At 30.8% G+C, this 27,967-nt stretch overlaps 3 protein-coding genes across 5 annotated transcripts; 1 reads left to right on the plus strand and 2 right to left on the minus strand.

Annotated features, from left to right (window-relative positions):
* Positions 1–5,205: 5,205 nt before the first annotated feature.
* Positions 5,206–10,634, plus strand: LOC124828829 (cellulose synthase A catalytic subunit 8 [UDP-forming]). Of its 2 annotated transcripts, XM_047302209.2 has the most exons (13): positions 5,212–5,494; positions 5,573–5,649; positions 5,725–5,776; positions 5,860–6,007; positions 6,120–6,392; positions 6,661–7,006; positions 7,158–7,295; positions 7,860–7,985; positions 8,069–8,281; positions 8,525–8,759; positions 8,854–9,053; positions 9,178–9,531; positions 9,838–10,634. In XM_047302209.2, exons 1-13 carry the CDS (start codon positions 5,317–5,319, stop codon positions 10,423–10,425), a joined length of 2,928 nt encoding a protein of 975 aa, XP_047158165.1. In that variant the 5' UTR covers positions 5,212–5,316; the 3' UTR covers positions 10,426–10,634. The 2 variants fall into 2 exon arrangements, with proteins under 2 accessions (XP_087963277.1, XP_047158165.1); XM_088107151.1 differs by having other exon boundaries at positions 5,206–5,649.
* Positions 10,635–12,796: 2,162 nt separating this feature from the next.
* Positions 12,797–15,739, minus strand: LOC124828828 (uncharacterized). Of its 2 annotated transcripts, none has more exons than XM_088107150.1 (3): positions 15,138–15,739; positions 14,276–14,976; positions 12,797–13,096 (listed from the first exon to the last, which is right to left on the minus strand). In XM_088107150.1, exons 2-3 carry the CDS (start codon positions 14,920–14,922, stop codon positions 12,877–12,879), a joined length of 867 nt encoding a protein of 288 aa, XP_087963276.1. In that variant the 5' UTR covers positions 14,923–14,976; positions 15,138–15,739; the 3' UTR covers positions 12,797–12,876. The 2 variants fall into 2 exon arrangements, with proteins under 2 accessions (XP_087963276.1, XP_087963275.1); XM_088107149.1 differs by having other exon boundaries at positions 14,276–14,989.
* Positions 15,740–20,025: 4,286 nt separating this feature from the next.
* LOC124828827 (shaggy-related protein kinase eta) lies at positions 20,026–24,722 on the minus strand. The gene is made up of 12 exons (XM_047302207.2): positions 24,552–24,722; positions 23,477–23,569; positions 23,294–23,353; positions 22,940–23,212; positions 22,787–22,861; positions 22,281–22,337; positions 21,747–21,887; positions 21,562–21,612; positions 21,373–21,468; positions 21,214–21,297; positions 20,986–21,087; positions 20,026–20,591 (listed from the first exon to the last, which is right to left on the minus strand). Exons 1-12 carry the CDS (start codon positions 24,564–24,566, stop codon positions 20,496–20,498), a joined length of 1,143 nt encoding a protein of 380 aa, XP_047158163.1. The 5' UTR covers positions 24,567–24,722; the 3' UTR covers positions 20,026–20,495.
* Positions 24,723–27,967: the final 3,245 nt, after the last annotated feature.

Here is a 27,967-nt window from a genome sequence, read left to right on the forward strand (position 1 = left end):
TTTTCCCTTTCATGAATAGATGATAGTATAGTTGTAAAATACATTCTTACATCCAATTCGATAGGATGCTTCACATAACAATTAATACGGTAAAATATGAACATAGATCATTTACTTTATAAACCTTAATAATTGTATTATTTATATAATAATTATGAATTTGTGGGTTCTCACCTTAAGAGGTTAGAATGAATCAGTGACTCAAAAATGTAGATTATGTCAAATTAAAGAATAACATACTAAAATATGATAAATTAACTTGTAGTGAGATAAATTAACTTATAGATATTAAATGTAAAAAAAACACACATATATATAAACATTTGTCTAGAAATTTAGAACAAGATTTTACCATTTATCAAGTAATTTGAAAAAAAAAATATATTAAACAGTAGAAATAAGATTGAATCAAAATTATTTAAGGAAAAGTATAAATAAAATTTTGTAATATATCACAAATTTAAATTTAAGCAATGTGAATGTTCCATTAATGTGGAGAGAAAAAGAGAAATATTGTTGAATATAATGGAGAGGTGTAGGGTATTTTTGGAATAAAATAAAATAATGAGAAAATATAGAATATTTTTAGATTTAAAGAAAATAGTTGAGAGAAATAAAGTATTTTTAGAATAAAAAAATAGTGTGAAGGTAAAAACACTTAAAATGTTAGAGGGAGCAACACCCGAAGTCATCCTCTGATCAAACTGTAGAGACCTCACCTGTGACCAAAACAATAAAAACCAACTTATGACTTGACTGATAATAGTCTGTTTGTAGTGGAACTAGTAAAACCTAATCTTTGAAATGCATGAGTAACGTGTACAATACAATAATGAAGCCCTTAATATATTTATTTTCATCCTAAGATTTTTAAAAGAATAAATTATAAACTTTACAAATAAAAATTTAAAATTTTTTATCCGATTTAAATTATAAACAATATATTTAAAAATAAAAGCTTTAGTGTACATTTATACTTATACTATAAAATTGCAAACAATATGCATTCAGTATTGGATAAATAATAAAATACTATTCCGAAATAAAGAGGTGAACAAAGAGGCAGTAGATTAATGAGAAGTTGCGAAAAGAGTAAATATGATGATTGATGCGTAATTAAATAAGTTGGATTTATTATTTTTATATTTAAAAATAAAAGATATCGTTAATATAAGAAACCAGAAGAAAAGAAAGAAGTTGGAAAAGGGAGAGACAGAGAGAGACAGTGGTGAATGATTGGAATGGAAGAGTGCATGACAAGCCTTCCTTTCGGCGACTTCACGCCTCATTGTCACCGTTGGGATTTGCACTACTAACACAAACTTTGAAACCCCATCTCAAATTTAATTATTTTATTTTAAACAACTCTCACTAATAATTATTATTATCACTGTAGTATTATTCTAATTTTAAACTCGTGTTTTTGCAAATCAATCTGCACATTATGCTTTTTACCTCTGAAATAGTATGTCGAAGAAACCTAACATTCCAAACCAAATCTCCACCATCAAGTTCCTTTCGGACAAGAGCTGTCATCATACTGCTTTCTTCAATTTAAGATTCCATTTTAATTAAAATATTTTAAAATTGCAGCTTTTTTTTATTAAGACTGACCATCTTAAGCACTTTCAATGTGAAAAAAAATAAAATGGTATAAAATAACCTAAACTCCAACAACGTCATATGATTAAAAACAAAAAGATTCTATGAAGAGGAAAAAATCATGTTCATGTTTGCGTAAGTTTGATCTTTTAAATAGTAGATATATGTAAATAAAACTTCAAAGGTTTGGGATTATATATATATTAATTATTATTATTATTATTATGTAAAAGGTATATTGAAGTCCAGGCTTACCACTAGAGAAGACGACACCCCCTCGTTGATCCAATAAGGCCCAAATGAAGCCCAAGATGTATTCAGCCTGACATATTGATACACCTTGCCTCATCATTAGGAGGTCAGGTCACCCTATCTTCTTCACTTACTACAGTTCGTACTTGAAAGCTGAACTCATGCTGAGGTTTTGCTGCAATTCGATGGTTAATATTTCAACTGCTAAATATTACATTTCTTCCTGCATCTTCATATGATATTACACAGTTTAAAGTCTTTTATAAATTTAAATATTTATTGAATTTTTTTATTTATTAAATACATAAAAAATTTATAACATGTCACTTTTTTTATATGACGCAATTTTTATCATATTTATCACTTTGTTTAGTTATATTTACGCTATTTTATGTTAATATTAAATCATATAACTTTGTAGGTAACATAATATGTGACTTTTATTTATTGGATGAAAATGAAGAAAAAAACAAAGGAGAAAACAAAAGGAAAAGTTTAAATATGGTGTTGAAAAACTGTTGTAGAAGAATGAGGTTGAACAACAATATAAGCATGAAATGACATTAAAAAAAGAAAGAAAGCAAAATAAAAGCTAAACACTATGTTAGACAATTAAGACTTTTTCTTGGATGATGCAAGAAGAAATTACAAGGTGCCATAAGAAATTGCTATGATATTTCTCCCTTGTTTTTAGGAGTTAGGTCCAACATTTTTGTAATGTGATAGTTGATTGGGTCTTGGATATGGTTTGATCGGAGAAGGTTGCCTTCTAACCGAATTGCTTGTTCATTCATATGTACACGTGTCATGCCATTTTTTTTACTGGATATATGTCTAAAATATAATGGAAAAATGACAAAGAAAAATGTAATGAAAATGCTGTCACTTCAACAGGTATATAAATTTGATGAAATGTTAAATATGAGACATTAACTTTTTTTCAGTAATAAAAAAACGTCTCAAAACAAGTTTAATAGTTGACATTCTACTATATATAAAAATTATATATAGTGCGACTTAATCTTGTAGTTTGATTTTGACTTTGGCAGTAAGTTTAATGAAATGGAATGATAGCCAATATTCATATCACATTCACAGACATGTTTTCTGCTGAACTTTGAAGTTATTCTATTTGACACTTGTCACTTTTTGGAAGAGATCATGACATTTCTACGTTAAAACTACACAAACAGAATAAAAATTAAAACTGAATAACAGAAGATAATATTTACAGTATCTCTATCGATTAATTAATACAACAAACACCGTTTATATTATTAGTTTATTGGAAATTTAATTCTTTTTCATTTTTTATATCCAAATCAATCCTATAAGTTAATTCTCCAGTATTAAAACAAAGGGACACCTAAACAGAGGATCGCCATTTATTTTTCAATTTATACAAGAAAATATATAATTAGTATGTTACAAAGTTAATTCTAAAAGGTATAAAAGTTTATAACAAATAGTTAATGATGACAAATTTGTGCTGCATAGAGTACTCTCGAAATGTTATGAATTTTAATTCATTAATATTGACTAATCATGTTGGCTGAGTCAATGTAAATTTATTCTTAATTGTTAATTGGTTTTTAAGTAAAGAGTTTGGATTGACAATATGACATTAATGTATATTTTTCTAATTTTATTTAATTTAGTATCATTAAATTGATGTTAAATAAAATTTATTTTAATATTAATTTAATTTACATAAATAATGACAGTAATTTAAGAAGATGAAAAATTCTCATAAAACACTTTTATTATCTATTTTTATCTTCAACAAAAATAAAACAAATAAAAAAAGTATACTAAACAAATAAACTTTAAAATCCAAAGAGTTATGTGGAGAAAGTAAGGTGAGATCAAAATTTCTTGATCGTGGATAAAGAATAAGAATGTGAATGGAAGATGTGATTGTTGTTGAAAGAATATAAGGAGATTTATTTAAAAAAGTGAATGAGAGGAAGGAATTATAAATAAAAAGATTTGTAATTAAGAATAATTTACAATTCTTTTTCGTTATGATGGAGAAACACAAAAATATGTAAATTAGTGTTAACTTAAGAGATACCAACTTAAATAAATATAAAAAATATATTATGTTAGTGTTGGCAACACCAATTTAAATAAATAATAAAAAATAGTAAAATTAGTGTTAATCTAATTATCATCCTAACTTAAATAAATATAAATATTAAAAATAAATAATATTAATATTTATTTCAATTAGGATTAATATATTAACATGATAGCAACACATACATTTTTATTTATTAAAAAAATTAAAATAGTTAGTATTGACTTAGAATTGTCTAAACAAACTCTATTAGTATTTAATATTAAGTAAACTCTATTAAGATAGGCTAAGCGGACCCTAATTGGAGATTAGCACCTTTTATTAATACAAAGTTTACCTCAACTCATAATTGACTAAACCAACTCTATGCCTGTAGTGAACATCAACTTAACATGTATTCTACATATTATAAAATTAAATTTAATAATCAATTTAAGTTTTTATTTTTCTTTTAAAAATAATTAACCTTTTAGTGCTAGAGTCGGTTAAGTACAGAAAAAAAAATGTCACATTTTTATCAATGTCATGTTAAGAGAACTAAATGTTTTTTCTTATTGTAAGTCTTGGAAAAATATATTTAAAAATAGATTATAGTTTCCCCCTAAATTGGACACGTGAATACTTCTATATACTACTTACATATATATATAAGTCGAAGTAGAAGATTATCTGATTATAGCTTTCTTATCCAAATTAATGTAAATGACAAAAAATAGTGTTGAAAGGAATTCTTACCAAGAAAATGAAAATATCCCCTACCTTAATCCCTACATCTAAGCAGCTATATTATCCACACTAATTTCATCGCAACTAATTTGCTTAAACACAATTGATCTGTAAATGAAGAGAAATATTAAATAAAAAATTCCTTAAATAAATTATCTACCGATAAGATTACGAAAAATGTCACAGTGATTCCAAAAATGTATTGTATCAATGTTTATAATAAGGTCTAATTTGATTTATTTGATGATATTTCATGGCAGAGCTATTTTAATATATCTATTATAATAATTCTTTGGTTGCTGGTCAGTGGTCGTGAGCTTGTAGTTTAAGAGTTGTTAGTTAAAGACGTACCCAGCACAACCGAAGCCTTCCTTATACTTCCCGCAATAAATTCAAATGTTTAATTTCTTGGTATGAAAAAAACACCAGACGTTGCTTCTCATCTCTCACTGTCTGTCTCTGAATGTGCCTTTGTGTGTGAGCTACACAACGAATGACACCAACCTCCTAACCTCTGAAAATGATTCCACCACATTACCATCACCTTCCACACCCTTTACATCAGAGACCACCCTCGATGAGTTTATGCTCTTTCATATAAAATTCCATCAGAGCATACACTGAGAACCAAAGGGTCATTCGGAGAACCACCAAAGATGATGGAATCCGGTGCTCACTTCTGCAACTCTTGTGGTGAACAAGTTGGACATGATGCTAATGGGGAGGTTTTTGTGGCTTGTCATGAATGCAATTTCCCAATTTGCAAGGCTTGTTTTGAATATGAAGTCAATGAGGGTCGTAAGGTCTGCTTGAGATGTGCCACTCCCTATGCTGGTAAGTGCTATCTCTCCAATGTCTGTTCCTCCTTTCACTTCCTAACTCATTTTTACATAAAAGTTGTATATTTCATAGATAGAGCAAAAGATAATGATGACACCAAGGCTTATGGAAATCAATCCACTATGGCTGCCCAGATCAATGTTTCTCAGGTAATTAATTAGCCTCAAATATTTAGTGTCAAGTTGTTCGTGTTTGCACTTACAATCTCTGCTTGCATTATGTAGGATGTTGGGCTCCATGCTAGGCATGTCAGTACTGTGTCCACAGTGGATAGTGGTAAAGAGAGACTTGGCCAACACCTTCTAGTATAGTTTCTTTGGTACTTCCTTTTGATAATCATGATCTGTTTTTTCTTGTAGAACTTAACGATGAATATGGGAATCCAATATGGAAAAATAGAGTGGAAAGTTGGAAGGAAAAGGATAAAAAGAACAAGAAGAAAAAGTCTGCACCTAAGGCTGAAAATGGGGCACCAATTCCACAAGAACAGCAGATGGAAGAAATACAGTGAGTTCAATAATGCGTTGTTGTGTAACGTATTTTCTGCAGGGAACAATACAAGATATGTATGTATGTATGTATAATGATGTGCATGGCTTCATGCTGATATATTTTGCAGGTCCTCAGAGGCTGCAGCTGCTGAGCCACTTTCAGTGATTATTCCAATCCCAAAAACGAGAATAACACCATACCGAATTGTGATAGTCGTGCGACTTATAATCTTGGGTCTTTTCTTCCATTATCGAGTTACAAATCCTGTTGACAGTGCTTTTGGTCTGTGGTTGACGTCCATCATCTGTGAGATCTGGTTTGCATTTTCCTGGGTATTAGATCAGTTCCCTAAATGGTATCCCATCAACAGGGACACTTTTATTGACAGGCTTTCTGCAAGGTAAATACAGAAAGTTGTGAAACATTTGGAAACTTTGTTCCTTGTACTTGAAGATTTGAACTGAAAAATCATATCGAAGTGGATTGAAGAATGTTCCAGTATTTCTTTCTTTCTTTCTTTCTCAGTTTAGATTTGTGAAAGGTGATCTATACAAATGAAATGAATGGATAATATAAAGTAAAATAACATCTAAGTTTAATTTGAGAGTGATATTCTGTTAGTTTATATTTTGGATGCTTGAATTCTCACTTCTGTTCTGTCATGCCAGATATGAAAGGCCCGGTGAACCCTCTCAGCTTGCTGCTGTGGATTTCTTTGTCAGTACAGTCGATCCTCTAAAAGAACCTCCATTGATCACTGCTAACACAGTGCTTTCAATTCTTGCTGTGGACTACCCTGTGGATAAAGTATCCTGTTATGTGTCTGATGATGGTGCTGCAATGCTGACATTTGAGTCCCTTGTGGAAACAGCTGACTTTGCAAGAAAATGGATTCCATTTTGCAAAAAGTTTGCAATTGAACCACGTGCACCTGAGTTCTACTTCTCTCAGAAGATTGACTACCTTAAGGACAAAGTACAACCTTCTTTTGTGAAGGAACGTAGAGCAATGAAGGTAAGCATTTGAAGCTCCATATATTTATTATGACCTCAAAGTCAGGACAACCTTGATGAAACAACTATAAAACATCTGACTTGCTTTAATCACCACCCTTTTTTTGTTCATAGAGAAACCTCTTCATGATTATCTTTGCCTTTTCTTCCAGAGAGACTATGAAGAGTTTAAAGTGAGAATTAATGCTTTGGTAGCAAAGGCTCAGAAAACACCAGATGAAGGATGGACTATGCAAGATGGAACCTCATGGCCAGGAAATAATTCACGCGATCACCCTGGCATGATTCAGGTACATTCATTCATCTTTTGGGTGATCAAATCTCAATTCTGACATAGTCAGATGCCTGATTTCTGCAAGTTGCTACCAAATTTGGAAGGAGCAAACTTGGAAGTCTAAAAGTCCAGTACTTTAATGGAATGCTATGGAATGCTATGCAAAGCTAATTATCTACTTTCTGTAGAAGCAATTAACACATATTCAGCTTTCATTATGCTTTCTTGAATGTGATTAGTTTTTTAAAATTATTATGGCATCACCAAGTTAAGCCTCATGTATTTTTCTTCAATATTTGTTCTTACTTTTTCTTTTGATGAAAATGAGGGCTCCATTTGAACGTTCATAAGCATTTGGTTGTTCTATTCTTGTAATCATCACTCTCTTTTTCATTCTGAACAAATAATATGAAGAACCTTTTGAGTTATTGTATGCAAAGTGAGAACCTTCTCTGTTTTTGAAATATTGACTAGTTCTATTGATCAATTATTGGAACAAGTGCATGCCATACTTCTATATGCATCTTCATTGCAAAAAAGAAAACTGAAATCAGAGCATTTTTCTGTTTGCCATTTGCAGGTTTTCCTTGGACACAGTGGTGCCCAGGACATAGAAGGAAATGAACTTCCCAGATTGGTGTATGTTTCCAGAGAGAAAAGGCCAGGTTACCAACACCACAAAAAGGCTGGTGCTGAAAATGCACTGGTATGGTAGATACTTGAATTAATATTCTATATACGGTCATTAAAAATTTTTATAATGGCTGATGCTTATTTGCATTTATACAGGTGAGGGTGTCTGCAGTTCTCACAAATGCTCCCTTTATTCTCAATCTTGATTGTGATCATTATGTGAACAATAGCAAGGCTGTTCGGGAAGCAATGTGTTTTCTGATGGATCCAGTAGTTGGTAGAGATTTGTGCTATGTGCAGTTTCCCCAGAGATTTGATGGTATTGATCGTAGTGATCGATATGCCAATCGCAACACAGTTTTCTTTGATGTAAGTTCAAAACTTCATTCATATTGTAGGCTCAGAATGGTAGAAAATTGAGCATCAAACAAGTATTAACAGCTTTTTATGTGTTTTCTTTTTGGAATTTATCTGTTTCTATGTCCAGAAATTGTTTCGTTGTTAAACAATATTGTAACGGTGTTGAATAAAGTGCATCTGGTGGTATAACTTGTATGAAGTAAAAATCATGGACACACATTTACAGTAGTTTCCAACATTGATCTCTTTCAGGTTAACATGAAAGGTCTTGATGGCATTCAAGGACCTGTGTATGTGGGAACTGGATGTGTTTTCAATAGACAAGCACTTTATGGTTACAGCCCACCTTCCATGCCCAAATTACCAAAATCATCATCATGTTGTTGCTGCCCCTCAAAGAAGCAAACCAAAGATGTCTCGGAGCTTTATAGAGATGCAAAGAGGGAAGAACTCGATGCGGCCATTTTTAATCTTAGGGAGATTGACAGTAAGCACAGTTAACTTTGTGAGTAAGTTTTACTTAAGAACATATAGCAGAGTCTTGAATAAGGAAAATGCTTCTTGCTTCTTTTTTCCTCCAGATTATGATGAATATGAGAGGTCAATGCTGATTTCACAAATGAGCTTTGAGAAAACATTTGGTTTGTCCACTGTTTTCATTGAATCTACACTAATGGAAAGTGGAGGCCTGCCAGAATCTGCTGATCCATCAATGCTGATCAAAGAGGCCATTCATGTCATTAGCTGTGGATATGAAGAGAAGACTGCATGGGGAAAAGAGGTTACTCTCAAATGCCAATGCTCTTCACCAGTGATTGTTTTTGTTACCACTTAAAATCATTCTAGCTGCAACTACTACATTTCCCTTTTTACTTATTTGATCACATGTTTTATTGGTTATTCAGATTGGATGGATCTATGGTTCAGTGACTGAGGATATCTTAACGGGTTTCAAGATGCAATGCCGGGGATGGAGGTCAGTTTACTGCATGCCCTTAAGGCCTGCATTCAAAGGATCAGCACCAATAAATCTTTCTGATCGGTTGCACCAAGTTCTTCGATGGGCCCTTGGATCAGTTGAAATCTTCTTCAGTAGACATTGTCCCCTCTGGTATGGTTTTGCAGGAGGTCGCCTCAAATGGCTGCAGAGACTTGCTTACATAAACACCATTGTATACCCATTTACATCCCTTCCTCTCGTTGCCTATTGCACTTTGCCTGCAATTTGCCTTCTCACAGGAAAATTCATCATACCAACGGTAATTCCTTGACTGTATTTAACAGTGCTACAAATTACTAATGCATGATAGTGTAAAGGTATTTTACAAAATTGTTATATATGTAAAAAATTGTTGACTTTTATGACAACTACGATAATTATCTTAAAAGCAATACTAACAGTAACTATCTATAGAACTATAGAATATATATTTGTTGTTACTCATTAATCAGTAGTTGAATCCTTAAGGTGAAATGTCATTATTATGCGTGATGTGTAATCACACAAGCAATGAAAAGAATCTTAGCAACAGATCAGTAATGTAAAACTTGGTAATTTGATGCAGCTTTCGAACCTTGCAAGTGCCCTCTTTCTTGGACTTTTCCTGTCCATTATAATCACTAGTGTGCTTGAGCTGCGGTGGAGTGGTGTGACCATTGAAGCTTTGTGGCGTAATGAGCAGTTCTGGGTGATTGGAGGAGTTTCAGCCCATCTGTTTGCTGTGTTCCAAGGATTTCTGAAGATGTTGGCTGGTGTTGACACGAACTTCACTGTCACCGCCAAAGCTGCTGAAGACACTGAGTTTGGTGAACTATATATGATCAAGTGGACCACACTCTTAATTCCTCCAACCACCCTTATCGTTATTAACATAGTTGGTGTTGTGGCTGGTTTTTCTGATGCACTTAATGGAGGATATGAGTCTTGGGGACCACTTTTTGGAAAGGTTTTCTTTGCCTTTTGGGTTATTTTCCATCTCTATCCATTCCTCAAGGGTCTCATGGGTCGCCAAAATCGTACTCCAACAGTTGTTATTCTGTGGTCAGTGTTGTTGGCGTCTGTCTTCTCTCTGGTGTGGGTGAAGATTAACCCTTTTATCAGCAGAGCTGACAGTTCGAGCATCTCCCAGACCTGCATTTCAATAGATTGTTAAGTCACACACACTACCTACATAAAAGTTTTGACCATATCTCAAAATATGGATGATGATTGATGATCTTTGCTGAAATGTGTAAGCATGTTAAAAGTAAGATTGTAAACATCCTTGTTACTTCTTTTCCATGCCTTGGACGAATTTCTTGTGTAGAGAACAAGCATTGACTGATTGTTTCAATGTAAACTAGTCACTTTGCTTTTCACTTAGATATTGGAATGATATGGACAAAATAAATATTAGAAAAATATGTTTTCAGGCTCTCATAAATATGGTTAAATTTAATTGTCATTCAAATTCAGTTTTTCAGTTCTCATTATAAATTTTGAAGTTTTTTTGAAAATAATTTCTTCTATTATTTGTTGAAAATGTAAAATTTATATAATCACACACATATAAAAAATTATTGTCATTATAATATCATATAATAATTAATGGGTCCAACTTCTCTTAAAGCTTCCAAATATATTTAGAGAATAAAACAACCAAATACATTAGATAATTAATATAAAACATCTTCGTAAAGTTAGCTTTTCTGCTTATACTTACACATAGATACACTAATTACTTTCTTTTCTTTTTAACTCTCTCTTAATGACTTCTTTTATTTTTCTTTTTGTTGCATAATAGGTTGGTAAGCCATAAATAAATACCTTTATTTCTTTTTTTCTTAATTAAGTTGGCATGTGCTTAATAAATTGGTGATCCACCTGACAAATTTCCTATAGTGATTATGATTAATTAAATTTGTTTTCTCATTAGGTAAGATATTTGTTATCATATATGAGTAATCTTGTGAATATAAATTTTTCTAATTATAATTGTCTTATCTCTAATGCATCTCATATTTAATGATATCGAATTTAAATATACTTTGATCTTGAACAAAATCTTGAATTCTTTTTTAGATAGATTATACTTTAATTGCCATAATATAAAATATATTTTTCTTGTGATAATTTTAATTTGTGAAGAATTTTTTACATTCATAAGATTAAGTGATATCAAAATTTAAGGTTTGTTTTGGTGATTGTCTAAGATAAATACAACATGTCCTCTGTATTAAAAGTTTTTCTAAGAAAATTCCAGACAAAAAATAGTTGTTAGTGAAATACTCATACTTAGAAATATGTTTCTGCTTCAGGATATATCAATGTGAAATAATTCATGCTTGAAAAAGAAATTAAAGTCTCAAACTGTGTAAAAATAAGAAGTTGAGTAACAAAAAAAAATCTATAAACTTATCATCTTAAGATCATAAATTAAAGATTATATCAATTTTTTTTATGTAGATTTTACTCAGAATTTATCATTAAATCTCTTGATGAATTTCTCTATAAGATCCATTTTAGTATCAAAACTGAAAATTCATTTTAATAATAAACTCAAACCAATATAGTATCACAAACAAAATCGTTCATTCGATCTCAAAATGTTGATCCTATTTTGCTCAATATTCTTAATTACTGATTCTATTGAAAGGTCTCAGTCTCATCAGTTTTCACAACGAAAGCTAGTAATCATCAGTGTCATATATCTTGGACCTAACACTCCACAATTTATATCTATGAATAACAGTGTTACTCTTTCTCTACGATATCGCCTCCAACCTTTAATTACACGACAAGCACCTCAAATTTTGACCAAAGTAAAGTGAGGAGTCGATGCAATGCAACTGTCATGTCGTAATTGTTGGAGTGCTCGAGCCTAACGAACTTTCCATCTGTAATTAGCCGACGAACCACTTGGATTATCCATCAAACCAGAGATGGACCCTCCAATTTTTGGACCTTTAGTGCCGTCTCTATTACAAGTCACAACAATTTTGGAGGACAAGTACAATTTGTTGTTCTCCTCTTCAATGCCTTCTCTTTTATTCTTTTAGTTTTTTTTCTAATTGTAATTATCATTTATCATTATGTTATAATATATTAGAAATAAAACACTTCTATTTTTAATCATACGTGCACATAAGTTTGAAAATTTTACTTTCCTGTGCTTTTTAAATAGCAGTGTCGTGTAAGGAAACGGCTCAAGAGTCATTAACACTTGATTACGAAGGGACATAAATCCACATTACCTTAATCCAAATTAAGTTTATATTTTAACGCAAGAATGAGTTTATCTTACAAGATTAAACTTGAAAATTCTATCATTTATTTCTTATAAAAATATTAAAGATAGTAAAAAACAAGTTACACAGTGGTATTGAAGGCCATTGCCTCTAAATATTTGTTTGTCAAAAGAAAATTTTTTCAATCAATTTATAGCTGACCCAGGTTTCTAACTTTTACAGCAAAAATGTATGTACTTATGTACTCTCGCTGTGTGTATATTTACCTCAGACAACACAAACAGACACTCCAAAGAATGTCAGAAACCAATCATTCACTCACCACATTGGTAGGAAGGAAGAGTTGAAGGCAAAAATTATGTAGTTCGATTCATGAGCTAGAACATATTTACACGAAAAAACCAAGGCAGAACAAAAGCTACCACCAGGCATGCCATCAAGAAGTTACAAAATGGCTGTCCTCGCCAGCATCCAAGAACTCTTGGGGATGAGTTACCATCGTTGTCCATGAATCTTCTTTCATTCCACTCTTCTATAAACCCATTACTGCTAACACCTGAAACATTTTTTGCAGGCTCACCGCATATTTCACATAACCTGTGGTTTAAGAAGGTAGTTAATATCAATAAAAGGTAGCACCTTGGCAGTCTCTTGCTAGGACCACTTTTAAAATTGGTATTTATTATACAAGTATAACAGAGAGCAAAAGAACCCCAGGATCATGCAATGGAAAGTTTGGGGGAGTTAGAATCATCCAATGGATACAATGCAACTACTGTTACATTTCAGGTCAATGGGGACTGATCAATATATCCCTTTAATATCTAATAAAAATTCATTTTGTTGGTGATAAGACTAACATTTCCTAATCTATGTCCCCCTATGTTATCTGAACATGGAAACATTATCCAAAAGGATCTTCATCGAGACACTTATACAAATATCAATGACCCAACAAGAATATGACAACCAAATTCAATAATTTACCACTTGCCGAACTGCGACTTCATCACTTGATGCATCTTATGGATGTCACGTAACCTCAATTCACAAACAATAGAAGAACATTGCTAATAATGCTCATGTTTAATCCACAATCTTATACCCTAAAGGAGGAAACTCCACTGCGTGTTTGGATGCATTTCTCCAATTTACTCATCATAGAATCCTGATCAATATGCAAGGAATGGCTATGTGTGGGTGCAGTAGTGATGATAGTGATTGGCCAACTACAGATATACCAATCAAAGCAAATAGCAGCACGCTATGCTAGCCAGTTCACTAATTGTAATGGTGGTAAGCAAATTCAATGCCAAGAGCTCAACCAGAGGAGCCTTATGAAGGCAAAATCAAGTATAAGCCCAGTCATGGATCTGGAAAGGGTTTGAAGGAATACTGATTATGATATTGAAAAGTCCTACTTTTAAAATTGTGTTCTAATGTAATAACAGGTTCAAAAGGATGCCACTGACCTCAAAAGATCAAGACAAGTCAAGGAAAGACAAAGATAAAGCCTATCCAATATTATTGTTGAATTAGAAGTGTTTCATATTATCAAAGCACCTGTAAACAGACACAAACACAGCAACAAAAGGGAAGAGGAATATGTGTTATCAGAAATTGTGCCAGACAGTATAAGTGACAAAAACTTATGATTTAGGAATTCAAAAAAAGCAGACAACATTTAAAAGCATCAATGCAAAACCTCAAAAGCACACTAATTTTATTGCTGATCTGCAAAAACTAGAACCAAACTAATTTGACAAGAACAGATACCTGTTCCCCTTGAGCTTGAACCACGCCTCAGCACAGTGAACGTGCGCGATGCCTAGTTCATCTTTACATGCACAACCAAGCTGAATCAAATCTACTCTTGTAGCACTATTAGCAGTGCCAACAATTGTTACATCCGGTGATTGACCAGAAGTCAGATGGCAAATCCTACAAATTGTTTCACCTTCAAAATCGTCATATAACTTTTTGTGGCTGCTGCACTTTATATCAATCACACATGAACTTTTATCAGTTTCAGACACCTCTTTTGCTGCTTTCATGGACCCCAAGCTCAACCCCGATTCCTCAACTTTTACTTCCAATTTCCTATTATCTTCATTCATGTACTCAGTCCGAATAGGGTCAATCACAATCACACTTTCAATCACTTCTTGATTAACCAAATGGTTTGAATTACAAGTTCCCTGATCAACCCCAGGTAACTTATCACTGAAATTTTCTCGACCATGATTGTCTTGATTCTTAACTTCCTCCTTTAGCTCCTTATCAGATCCTGAATTCTCATCGACCCGTCTCGAAGTTCCAGCTTCTTCACTTGTACTGTCGCTAGCGATTGCAACCCGTTCAACCAAATGACTTAAACTCTTGTCATGAACCGGATCCAATAGCTCACCTCTATCTTGATCCATTGACAAGCCGTTCACTCTCAAGATACTCTTACAATGCCACAGTACAAACCCCACCTAAAAAAACTCCCTTTTTTTTTTAAATAAAGAGCATGAAAATGTGATCAAATGAAAGGAGTAACATACATATCTTCCAACAACCCACTTCTTTGTTGGGGACACAATCTCTCAATATATTCTTAAAAAAAAAATCACACTTTTAAAAGAAAAATGTTAACCTGGGATGTCACCTATGAGATGGACGACCTCACTGTCCAAGGAAACAAGCCCCCGAATAGCCGCAAAGAGATGGGCTTTACCTCAAAATATTAAATTCCACAAACAGTTCATATCATCTGACATGTTTCAATCCAACTCACGCCAGGTAAAACCTGCGTGATTAATGGAGGAAAATAGGAGAAAAATTAGGAAATGAAAGAAACTACGAAAAAAAGAAAAAAAACCAACAACAGGACTGGGAGATTGAGTGCAATGGAATCCTTAGATTATTTAGGGTGGTGATTCAAGAAAAGGAAGGAAAAAAAAAAGATGACTTTGTCTTTATTGGGAAATTTAAGAGAAACCCTCGTACTGTTGTACCGAGATAGATACGGATGACTGTACATTACAAAAAAAAGAGCATTTATTCACTTATTATTAAGTAAATTAATCCAATTGCAGAAATTGAAGATTATCTGGGGAAAAAAGTTTGCAATGAGCAAGTGGGTGCACAGTGTGAGTGGTGGGTGGGTGAGCTTTGTCTACTTTATATGATAGATAGTGCCTTAAGCAGAAGCTCCTACTACATGGCTCCGGTGCAGTGTGAGAATTTTTCATGGAACTTAAAAAATGGTAACAAACTACAAAAACATATTTGGACTCATCCAGGTTTTACATAATAATGGCGACTACTACTGACCACTGGTCTGTTAGCCACACTGCAAATGTTATCCATTAACTTTAATTTGTCGTGTTCCCTTTATTTTGTGTATTATGTTAATTTGTTGTTTCTTTTTTTTTTGTTGTTAATTATTAGTCTTTACCTTTGTGTCTATTGCGCATTTTTTTTGTTAATTTGTTCTCGGGTGTGAGTTAGGTTCGTGCTATTTGAATTTTATCCATTGAAAAATAAATTCTCACTTTTGTTTATAATATTACTCGTGCTATTTGAATTTTATTTTATGTTACTAGAACATTTTAATTTTTATATATTAGAAAAGCCAAATCTTTCTATGATTTTGATATATTTTTTTAAAGAGTTGCCATCGATGTTGATAGTTGCTTTGTAAGATTATTTTGACTATGAAATTACTTTGCAAGGAATTAATTTATAATATTTAATTTATTCGTAATTATTTGTTTACTTAGTGACACTGCACACCCAAGAAATATATTGCTGAATATATGACATTTATGTACTAGTTTCCATTATTAATTATTACTAAACTGAGTTATTTCAAATTAAATAACATATTAGACTTTAGAACTGAGTTAACAAACTACAAAACTTTCGTCAATTTTAATCTCATTACAAAATAACTCTTATGATTAGACTTTAGAAAAGGTACACAGTCTTGAAACTATTATTTATGTTAACTCTCTCTAATAAATTTTAAATTAATGGAAACAAAATATTTATTGACATTGTTTTTCATAGTTAAAATGATATATTTTCGTATACGAACAAACAAAGTATATTTAGTATAAAATAATGCTAAAATGTATTTCGTGTCTTATATCTAGCTTGTAAAATACAATTATAATATAAGGAATAGTAATCTCATTAAGATTGAGAGGATTTAAACTGAATATAAATATGGCATAATTGAATCACTACAAAAATCTATATCATTTTTCTTTAACTCTCTCTTTTAATTTCCATTATTATATCTTGTTATTGTATTTTCATTCTTTATATCTTTTTATATATTGTGGTTATACTTTTATTTACTTTTCATATCTCCTTAATCAAATATAAAATAAATTATTAATTATACAATGTTTTAAAAATAATAATTTACTTTCCTAATAGTATATAACATTTTTTTTTAGAATTCTTTATTTGATAGGCTTAGGTTAAGTTTTAATAATCTTAAAGATCCCATTTTTAAACAACATCTTTTATTTTATTTTTTCTATTATATTTATATTTTTCATCTTTATTGAATAAACCCAACTGATTATTCATTGTGTTTGTCAACTTGCACAAGTTGTCTCTAAGGACACGAAAGTTCTGTTTGATTCTATTACACTTATACTTAAAGATAATATGCAAAAAATTAAAGACTCACAGAAATTATAAAAGATGATTAAAGTAATTAAAAAAAAAAGGAAGAGCAAATTGTGATGTGTATTGGTAAGATATAGACGTTTCCAGCTATTGATAATGAAACACTTGGCAAAGTAATGGAAGGATACAGCCATGTGACTGTGTTTCACGTTAATTCATTCAATCCCTTTGAACTACACTAATCATAAATCAATTCAAATTTAATTATATCACCATATAATGCGCAATGGAGATGTGTTTCTACGCAAACCATGGATAACAACGTTGCTAAACAGATTAATTAATATATTTAACTTATAATCTGTTATGAGACACAAAATTTTATTACGATTTTATTCGTAAAAATGTTTCAAATAAAAAAAAATGAATAGAAACAACGGGATAGCGTTTAAGAGAGATAATTTCTCTTTATGATTAGATGCATAATGCATGAGAAATATATCTTCAAATATAGAAAAACAATTATTTATTGTCGCGAACCAAAGTGATTCACTTCCTTTCCTCTCTTTTTCTTTTGTCGGAGAATGGCTGGGATGAGACTTACGTGACCCAAAGCTTTGAAAATGTTAGAATGAATGGGCCCATCATTAGAGAATCTTTCCTCGGTGAAAGAGATGTGATTTTTGGATACAAACGCTTTATTAAGAAAAATCTAAGAAGTAAATCAATTTTTAATTTTAATTAATATAAAATATTTTATAAAATTATTTTTTACTTACTCTTACACTAGGAAATATATACAAATCTCTATATTTTTTTTTATTTTTAACTATTAAAAAAGACAAGTATTTCCTTTTTTTTCTCCTTTAAGTTATTCTCTTCCTTTTTTGTTTGGATAAAATTGAAATTGTGAAAATAGGAAAGAAAAAAAAATTAGAGTTAACTTATTTAGATGTTAGCATACAAAATTACAAAAATGTGTTATGTAATTTTTTATTTATACATTTTTTATTTTAAAATATTCATTGAAAGATCTTGTTAGTTTACAGGATAAAAAGAAAAAAAAGGACTTCGTATTAGTTTGTCTCAATCATCAATTTAATTCATGAATGTTTTCAAGTCTTACTAAATCAATTATATTAAAAAAAAATCAAGTATTTAACTCTTTTTTTCTAAGTAATTATCACAAATATTCTTTGTACAATAGTATTCGTAGACTTTATACTCACTCTTAAAGATATAAAGGTTACTACAAATCACAACATCTAAGGTAAACATATATAAAATATGATTTATGATTTTTTTTTAATTAAAAACACTGAAGAAGAACACAATGATTTACATAAAGCTTGGACAATTTGTAAAGAAATTGATGATTAATTGTTGGTTTTCATGTTAGTAAGTGTTTTATTTATGAGTCTTCAAAAATATAATATAATAGTTGAAAGAGATATCGATGTCGTATTCTGTTGTTTTTTATTATTAGTTAATTAAGTTATATTTGACTTGAATAAGAGATTGACATATATTAAATACAAGTCTTAAAATGAAGATGAATATATTATATAATATAATGAGTTTAAAAATAAAAGAAATGAATATCAACAAGCATATATTTATAATAAAAGGTATATGTAAAAGAAGTTGTAGAATGATTTAGTAAACGTAGAGGTGAAGAGTTGAACTTTGATGAATTAAAAGAAAGAGTCATAGTTACCAAATTTGACCGCACTACTACTCAGAAAGAGTATGGCAATGACACCACCAAAAGAGAGGTTTGAACAACATTTATGCCTTTCAAATCCACATTATTTTTACGTTGAAATTTTAATATTCAATTAAAGTAGTAGAATCTGAACACATCACATTCGTTTCTACAATAGTATACTTAAAACAACATGCATAAACACTTAAGTCTTAAAATAACTAATACAGAGAAATCACTTCTTGAGTTAATAAAATCGAAGACACGCCATTCTTATATGGACAGACATGGAATAATAAACAAGTCACCTTTCATGTCGTGGCATACAAAATCCATAAAGACGCAACAGCTTCTCGCCTACAGCAAAGCCAATCATTTCTTTCACTTATATCTTTCAGTAATGAAGTTCCAAACGCATATAAATCCAAATACATATAAATCTTCACACGCTGTGTATATATATATTTTTTTAATATCATTTCAAAAAACTAAAAGAGATATACTTGTATAAATTTATGTTCATCTTTTATTTTATGTAAAACTTTATTTGTATCCTAATACTTTAAACCTGTTATTCTACCAGTAACATTCTGCAGGAAAGGTATTATTTGTAAAGAAACACTATCAAATGACATTTTTTAATCGGAAATTCTCATTTTGTTTGTTCCAATGAATCCCTCCTTATTTGTGTCCTTGGTAAGATTAACAGCTTATTTATGTTCACTGTACAAACTTTTTGATCATATTGGAATCAGTTAAAAGTCTTCATCGTTCTGTACATCACATGTTAAAACTCAAATACATGTCCGTTTCAGGAAAGTTCCACCCCATATATGGATGGGGAATTGGGATTGTATTCGTTCCCCTTAGAACTGAATTTTTCGTTGTCTTTTGCAGAAAATTCGTAGTCCTTGCCACTTCTGCAACACCTGTTTGCTAGTAGTTATATTTAATTAAAAATAATTGAACAAAAATTATGGATTCGGTTAATTTATAGATTACATCAAGTTTAAAATTTAAATTCTACGAAAAAAAATTCAACGTTGCTTGTTACATTTAGAATATATATTTTATGTATGTATAAATATGTCAATATAAAAATCACGAGAACTGATATTACCAAAAGTGCTAAATGTTTCGGGAAATCAAATTCATGAAATAAAAATGAAATTTGGAACATTAGAAAACGGCATTGAAGAAACAGATAGATAGCACATTACATTTCACAAGGAAAGGAACTGGGTGTGCAGCATTGCAAAATGAGGCACATATTAACATGAGGAAGCCAAAGCAAACCCAACCAACAACCCCATCATCAAAACTCTTCTGGGACCCTTCTCCCCTCTTTCCAGCCAAGGCTTTAGTTTTCCCCGTACAGTTCAAGCATTCTAAGTTCTGATATGACCATTTCAGGTCAAGTATACTCCTACTATATGACATGTAGACTTCGACAATAAACAAGGCTATATTTTCCTGGGGAAATAAAGATCCACCGGTAGCAATAGAGAATCAAAAGGTAATACATATACTGACGGATCAACTGCAGCCATCCAGCTTCCCAAATCTCAGTCCTGATTCAGCTTGAAACTACATTGGCCAGGCCACAGAACATGGTATTTAGACAAAAATAATGGTATCCCACTATCACCCCTAAGCTTATCATCACGATCCTCCAAGATGAACAAATTGCAGCCCTATTTGCCTCTTCACATGGTCAGGTATCAGCTTATTAACAAGCTCAGGAGATGCTCCGGTTAACTGTCAAAAGGGAGAATAAAAAATACAGTTGCCCATCAGTTGTGTTTAGCTTGGATGTTTATCATGATTGAACACAATGCATATATGTAAGTATTGCTTTGTGTACCCTAACAGACAAACAAAAAGAAAGGCAGTAAAGAGAACACTTCAAAATTTATTTTTTACACAGATGGGTTCAGGATGAGCATCACTTGCCCAATGCAAGAGGCAATATTCAGATTACCAGGCAGCCCTAAAGCATCTGTCGATGTACAGACCCTTATCAGGCTTCAAGATTTTTTTTAACTTTTTTTATAATTATTATCAATTCTATTCCAAGTCTTGAATTAGTCTGTACAAATAATTTACTAGCAGAGTACAAATATGACAAAAAAAATATGTTTTAAGGACTTACTTCCTGTTTGAAGTTAAATAGAGGGGGGAATGGACGACCATTTGGCAGGCGAGCATTGGGTTCTCGGAGTTCATCAAAGAAAGGATGAGCACATGCTTCAAGCTGCATAAAAAAATATATTTTTTTTAAAATTGCTTTGCCAGTTTTTCTAGATAACATTCACCAGTTAGTTAATCAAACTCAGGACACATATAGGCTGAGATTTGGGTAGGAGACAGCCTCACTTACCGCAGTGCACCTAAGACTTGGGGAGTATTGCAAAAGCCGAGATGCAAGATCAATGGCTTCTGGAGGCATCTTTTTGTGGAATATCTACACACAATTTCGAGGAGTTAGAATGCCAGGAATATTTCATGCCAATATATGAAAGAAGAGAAAATTATAGACCTTGTGCCATGGATGTGCTTTTATCTGTGGAAACCTAAAGTCATTGTAATTGGGATTCATACAGCGCACTTCCTCTCGAGTGGGTGTGCCAAGCACCTAGAATACAAAATTTTATAAAGGTGACTGATGATGAAAAGGAATAATTACATGACTAATGAAACATAAAACACATGTTAACACCAATTGCACCTTTATAATATGTACGAGCTGGTCTACAGCATTTTCACCAGGGAATAATGGCTGCAAAAGTTCAAATTGTCTCAGATAACTCACAGGGAGCAGATAATCAAGAGAACATTTACATCACTTTGTGATAGATTTACATAATAGTATTTAGTAATACAAATTAATGAAAACAAATCAATAACACAGACCTGGCCCAAAAGAAGTTCAGCAAGGACACAGCCAGCTGACCAAATATCAATTGAACTTGTATACTCAGTGGCACCAAATATAAGTTCTGGTGCTCTATAAAATCGCGAACATATGTATGATATATTAGCTTCACCTTGGACCTGATGAGACAAGATTAACGGTTAGTAAATGATCCTCAATAATAATACACAACTTGAAAGCATACAGAACATAACAAAAACCTCCCAAAATTTTAAAATATGCTGTTTCCACAAAGAAAAATAATCAAAATGTTTAATAAAATATAAAAATAAAAATCTTAAAATAAAGCTTCAAAGCTTGCTGTTGAGCTGACCAATACATGTACACAAGGGACTATAATCAAAAGAGAATAAAAATTAGACCCTCTTCATCCAAACCGTCAAAACTTTATGGCAACTGATAGATTATTGGTTGACACTAAGTTATTACGCCATCAATATAAAAGATGATGATGCCTGGAAAAAATGGACAAAATTTAGGCACATAAAAGCAAAATAGGGAGTTCAACTTACTAGAACTTTTGCACTTCCAAAATCGCATAGCTTCACTTGGTGTGTAAGAGGATCCACCTGGAATGTACACAGAATGACATTTAAGCCATAAATAATTACAACTTTCAAGAATGAACTGACAAATATAGGGTGCGTATACAAATGAGAGGAGCAAATCCCCAACCACATAATTCAAATGAATGATTAAGATAAAAACTAATTAGCACAATCTTAACCATCCATGTATGATTGTATAGCCAAACTTAACTCCTCTCACCATATTATACAGTGAGAAAGCCAGTTTTGTAAGTGTGAGATTAGAGAGAACAAATTTGAGCCGTACAACAATAAATGAATGGATAGGATTCGAAGTTTTTTAAAGTCACATGACCACGTAAAATAGTCATGTGATTTTTTTCAAAAATTGAGATGACTCAATATTTATTTCTCAAACCATCACAAACAAAAGGCTCTCATTAGATACACCCCTATATACACACAGGCACAACAATGACATATCAACAAACCAGTATATTTTGAGGCTTCAAATCTCTGTGACAGACTTTGGGAACAGTGTGGATATAAGCCAACCCCCTGAAAATCTGCATGCATTTAACAATCTTTTAATATTAGACACAGCAAATAAATCAGAATGAAATGCCAGAAAGTATGCAGCATACCTGGTACATGTAAAGTTTCACATAGATGATGGGCATTCTCTGATTAGCATTGCTATAGTGTTTCAAGACTCTATACATGGACTCTGGAACATATTCCATCACCAAATTAAGAAAAAGTTCATCTGTACTTGTAGTGGAAAAGAAACAATGCTTCAGAGTGATCACATTTGGGTGATCCATCACACGCATTAACTGCAGTTCACGATTCTTGTATCGCCTGTCTTGTAAAACCTTTTTAATTGCCACTGCTTCCCCAGTTTCCAAGCATTTTGCCTAAGAAAATAATGATCAGCACGAGGAAAAATAGGTAGAGATAGCAAGAGTAACGAATCTAGTATTGAGAAAATAGCATACCTGGAAAACAATTCCAAATGACCCAGTTCCTACAACCCGTTCTGCCATGTAACTAATAGTCTGGAAGAATCATTGAACAAGACATTAAACTCACAATCGAGGAAAAGCGTCGTAAAGGTGCTTTTAATAACCAAGCAAAAAATCTAAATAAGACATCATATCAGGGATTTACAAAGATAATACCTGTTTAGGTTCCCCATTTTTGCCTCCAATAGTTGTAGATATGATGTGACCAGTGAGAGAATCATTGCCATTGATGACAGAGTTAGACATCTCCTGTTAAAATAGTCATATTTAAAACAAGTTATAAAAAATATAAGAATGTTATCCTTCTTCACAAAATATTTCAAAATGGGTTTGGTTTCAGAAGGAAGCTAAAATTTGGAAGAATATATTTAAACAATTGGCAGATATTAAAAAAAACACTAGGGAAAGACTAAGATCATCGACATAATACAAAATTAAAACATCATATTTCAACAACTCATCGAATAACTCAGGTAAGTTTCATAAACGATGTGAATTGGGTAAAAAACCAGGTTAGTAACTTAAGGATATAAGCTGCAAAACAAAGTAAATACAAGGAACCAAGAACAATAGCATCACTAAGTTCAGAGGACAAACTTCAATTGAAAATGTTGAGAGCAAATATTTAAGGGAAGATAACGTGTTACGTTGCTAAACTAATTAAAACAAACCACCGTCAAGCAGCAGAGTACAAAGGTGTGGACAAAGATATTTGATCAGAATCAGAAAAACAAAATCCAATCTGGTGAGTAACTGGCAAATGATCATAAGTTCAGACAAACAGAAAACCAAAATCGTTGACACTTGGTAGTCCAACACCAATACAAGATCATAACAAACACGATCAGATACCGATACAAGTATATGCAAAAAAACAAATCTCAGTCTCTCCCCAAAATATATAAAATGAAACCTCATAAAACCCATAGATCAACCCCAAAATGAACCAGAGGGGTCTTCTTCATCAAGCTCGAAGACAATATTTTTAGAAAGAAAACGAATTCCCCCAAAAATAACAAACCCTAACTCCCCTTTGTTAACTGTGCAAGCAGACAAAAAGAAATAGAAACACAAATCACACATCCCAGACAAAAAACTCCAGGTTCATCCTCTTCAAAGCAGAAATCAAAAATGCATTTTCAACTCTCCCATTTCTGGGTCACTCAGTTTTCTCACCAACCAGATAATACAAAGAAAAAAAAACACATTTTTTTTCCGGGAGGAAAAGTACCTTGTCCTCAGCCATGGCAGAGGGGAGAGAGAAGAAAGAAGAGGAAAGTAATCTAAGAATGGGAGAAGAAGATGAGGAGAAGATGAAGGAGAGAATGATAAGAGAGAAGGGAGAGAAGAAAATTTCAATGGAGGTCCCAGCAAGAGAAAGACAAGTCCATGTGATTCCAGCTCTCCTTTCTTTCCTCTGTCTTCTTTTTTCTTTTCTTTTCCATTTAATTTTTTTTGGACTTTTCCCAATTTCCTTGACTAACTTTGCACATTAGGAAGACCTCACTGTTAATCATAATCATTAGGTATGCTAAACAAAAATCATAATTAAAAAATGTAAATAAACTATCAATAAAAAGAAAAGGTAACGAACAATCATAGCGCTACCTTCTTTTCTTTTTTGAGAAAAATCAATAATGATAATTGAGTTTCATGTTTTTTGCTTTTTTCATTTTAACCTCGGCCGAATTCCTCTTAGAATGATTGTTCCATATGATATCATTGCTCCTGCTTCAGACATCACCCTAAACAATCTATTTTCTTTAACATATTTTTAAATTCTTCTCTCTTTTTTACAATAAGATAAATAACCCTTTTGTTTTTCATTAATTATTGGTTTTAAAAAAATAAAAATGGTAAGTTGTCGTTGATGAGTTATCTCACTGTAAAAAAATATATTTATTCTAAAAAATAATTAAACATCACTTGACTCATTAAAAGTCTATGACATGATCCAAGTCAAATTTAGACTAATTATTTAATCAGAGCCACCTTTCTAAAAAAATAATTAATCAAATTTTTAGACTTTTGATTTTTCTTTTCATATATATGCATTTAGTTTTAACAAAGTAGATTAAAAGTAGCATGTAAGCTAAATCACGCGTTGTTTTTTTTTTTTTGTAGAGTAGATTATTAAAATTTTGGAAACAAATTTCTGAACTCAAAAAGTATATACTTAATTATTGTCATTTGATAAAATCTTACTCATAATGTAAAGTCCTTGTAAAATACTGATTAAATGATGGAAAAGGCTTGGAGAAGGATATGACATTGGTGAAAGTTGTAAGGATGTTTCCTATGAAAGTGATTCTCCAATGGAAAATCTTACTCACGTCAATTTATATCCCAAAGTGACTAAATTTTAGGGACATAATTTCTAAAAGAAAAAAATAATGTAACACTCAAAATCAAAAAATATATATGAATGATTATTCTCAAATGAAAACCTAATTATAGATGAAAACCTTAGCACACTGATACATTAAAATCCTAAGTTGAAATAATTTTATTATTGTTATTGTGGTGATGATAATAATAATAATAATAAATTATTTCTAGACGATTTCAAAGCAAAAATAACAAATAAAAGATTTTGTATGTTTCTATAAAATCAATTAACATATGATTTTTTAAAAGAATTTCATAAGAAATAAATTTCCACTAGGAAAGAAAACAAATAAGAGTTTAGAGAATGTGATAATAAGGTGTGTCCTTTGCATGCACTATGATGGCTTTTTCATTGTGCTTTCAAGCTCACTGTGTGTGGGAAGAAAGGAGAAATATTGGTGCATGAAGTGAGATACAAATAAAGTGTTACACAGCTTTGGAGTTTAAATATTTTATGTTTCTAAGCTCAAAGATTAAATATGTTATGTTGATTATAATATAACTGTTAAAAGATATTCATCTTGCAATTCATATTGAATCTAGGTACAAAATTCTCGTTTAATATTCTTATATTGCTTATAAAAGGTTACATTTTAGAATATATCTTATTCTTTTAACTTTCCTATGTAATTTTTAAAGATACAAATATTTTAAACTTTAAAACAACAATATTCACCTTAGTAATGTTATGAGTGTTTTTTTATGTTGGTGAAATAAAAATTTCAATTGAGATGATTTTTAAAGTTTTGTTTTAATAAATTAAAAATGTTTCTTAACATATTAAATAAATATTTATCATTATTATTTTAATTAATTAAATCAGTTCTTAATAAGTTCAAATCACCAGACTTTGATGGCAGTTATTTTATAAAGACGAATGAGTATACTTTTTTCTTCCTCCTTTTTTTTTACCTGCATTTTAAATTTAAAATTGAAAATTTATTCATCCCTAAGACCGCCTTGATTAAAAAAAAACAATTAATCTATTTATCAAAATCTCTAAAAGTTTACTTTATTTCCTCTCGAATGTTTAGGTGTTAGATGAAGGATTGCGTGGAGCTCAAGGTAATTAGTGATAATTTTAGGTAATGTGATTAATTGTTTGAAATAGTTTAATAACAATTTTATTCTAAAATAACATATTGAATCAGTTTGTTAATCAAGTTAGGTCTAAAAAGAGAGGTTTATATAAAATAAATAGGTGAAACATTACATTAAAGTGTCCATTAAGTCACACGACTATTTCTTTCAAAACTTAGATTTAGATGAAACATTAAATCTTTAATCGAAAAAGTAAGAAAAGGATAGCACAATATATAATATATAATTATAAACTCTTATAAACTGTAAAAACAAAAAACAAAAAACAAAACTCCTTCACGACAGAGAGACCACAATTTGCATTAGGAAGCTACATCTGACATTTCTGGATAAACAAATATGGTCGCTGTGTATATGTTTGCATGAAGTTGGATCAAAGGACAAATAAACTCATTTTTTAAATATTATTTTATTTTTTTTATGGAAAAATTTTGTACTGATCATATATAAATATGAATATAAATGATATTTAATTTTTTAATTAAATATAAAAATAACTATAATTATATATATATATATATATATATATATATATATATATATATATATATGGGTTTGTTAATTTATATAACCTCATTAAATTTTAGTTGATAAAAATATCCTATTTATAAAAAAGACATATTTTAAAAATATAAATATTTTAATAATTTTTATTTTTAATTTAAAATAAAAATATATATTTGTAATTTTCGTTATAATATTTTTTTATGTCCGTTCAATTATTTAGTTTTTTATGAAATTTATTTACATCTTAAATATATTTTTTCTATTATGATAGCTTTTATATAGTTATGTGAAAATTATATTTGTTATGTCAATTGAATATTTTTTTATTTTTCACATTTAAATATATTTATTCTTTTATAATGTTTTTATTTATTGTGTTCTTTTGACATAAAAATATTTTAACTCTCAATTCAAGCGTTCAATAACATAAATCTTTAATTTACTATGAAATACATAAAAGAAAATTATTTTCTTTATTCTCTTATTGTTATTTTTTATTTCATGTGAATGATTCTTTTATTTTTATAAAACAATTTTCATTACCTTTCAAAAGTTTGATTAATTTGATATTTGAAAATTTGTTATTTTTATCCTATCATTTACTTAATTATATTTTTTTAAGATTTCATTTAATGTTTTATTAAATTATTT

The sequence above is a fragment of the Vigna umbellata genome, chromosome 2 (genome assembly GCF_029865625.1).
Source record: "Vigna umbellata cultivar VRB3 chromosome 2, Vumbellata_1.0, whole genome shotgun sequence".
Classification (NCBI taxonomy): Eukaryota; Viridiplantae; Streptophyta; class Magnoliopsida; order Fabales; family Fabaceae; genus Vigna; species Vigna umbellata.

Coding starts and splice junctions, on each gene's coding strand:
- LOC124828829 (XM_088107151.1), top strand. CDS start 5,317: ATGATGGAATCCGGTGCTCACTTCTGCAACTCTTGTGGTGAACAAGTT. Junction 9,054..9,177: donor AGACTGCATGGGGAAAAGAG/GTTACTCTCAAA, acceptor TTGGTTATTCAG/ATTGGATGGATCTATGGTTC. Junction 9,532..9,837: donor GAAAATTCATCATACCAACG/GTAATTCCTTGA, acceptor AATTTGATGCAG/CTTTCGAACCTTGCAAGTGC.
- LOC124828828 (XM_088107150.1), bottom strand. CDS start 14,922: ATGGATCAAGATAGAGGTGAGCTATTGGATCCGGTTCATGACAAGAGT. Junction 13,097..14,275: donor TTCAAGCTCAAGGGGAACAG/GTATCTGTTCTT, acceptor CTTAAACCACAG/GTTATGTGAAATATGCGGTG.
- LOC124828827 (XM_047302207.2), bottom strand. Junction 21,888..22,280: donor TTGGAAGTGCAAAAGTTCTA/GTAAGTTGAACT, acceptor TTGTCTCATCAG/GTCCAAGGTGAAGCTAATAT. Junction 21,088..21,213: donor CAAGTCTTAGGTGCACTGCG/GTAAGTGAGGCT, acceptor TTTTTTATGCAG/CTTGAAGCATGTGCTCATCC.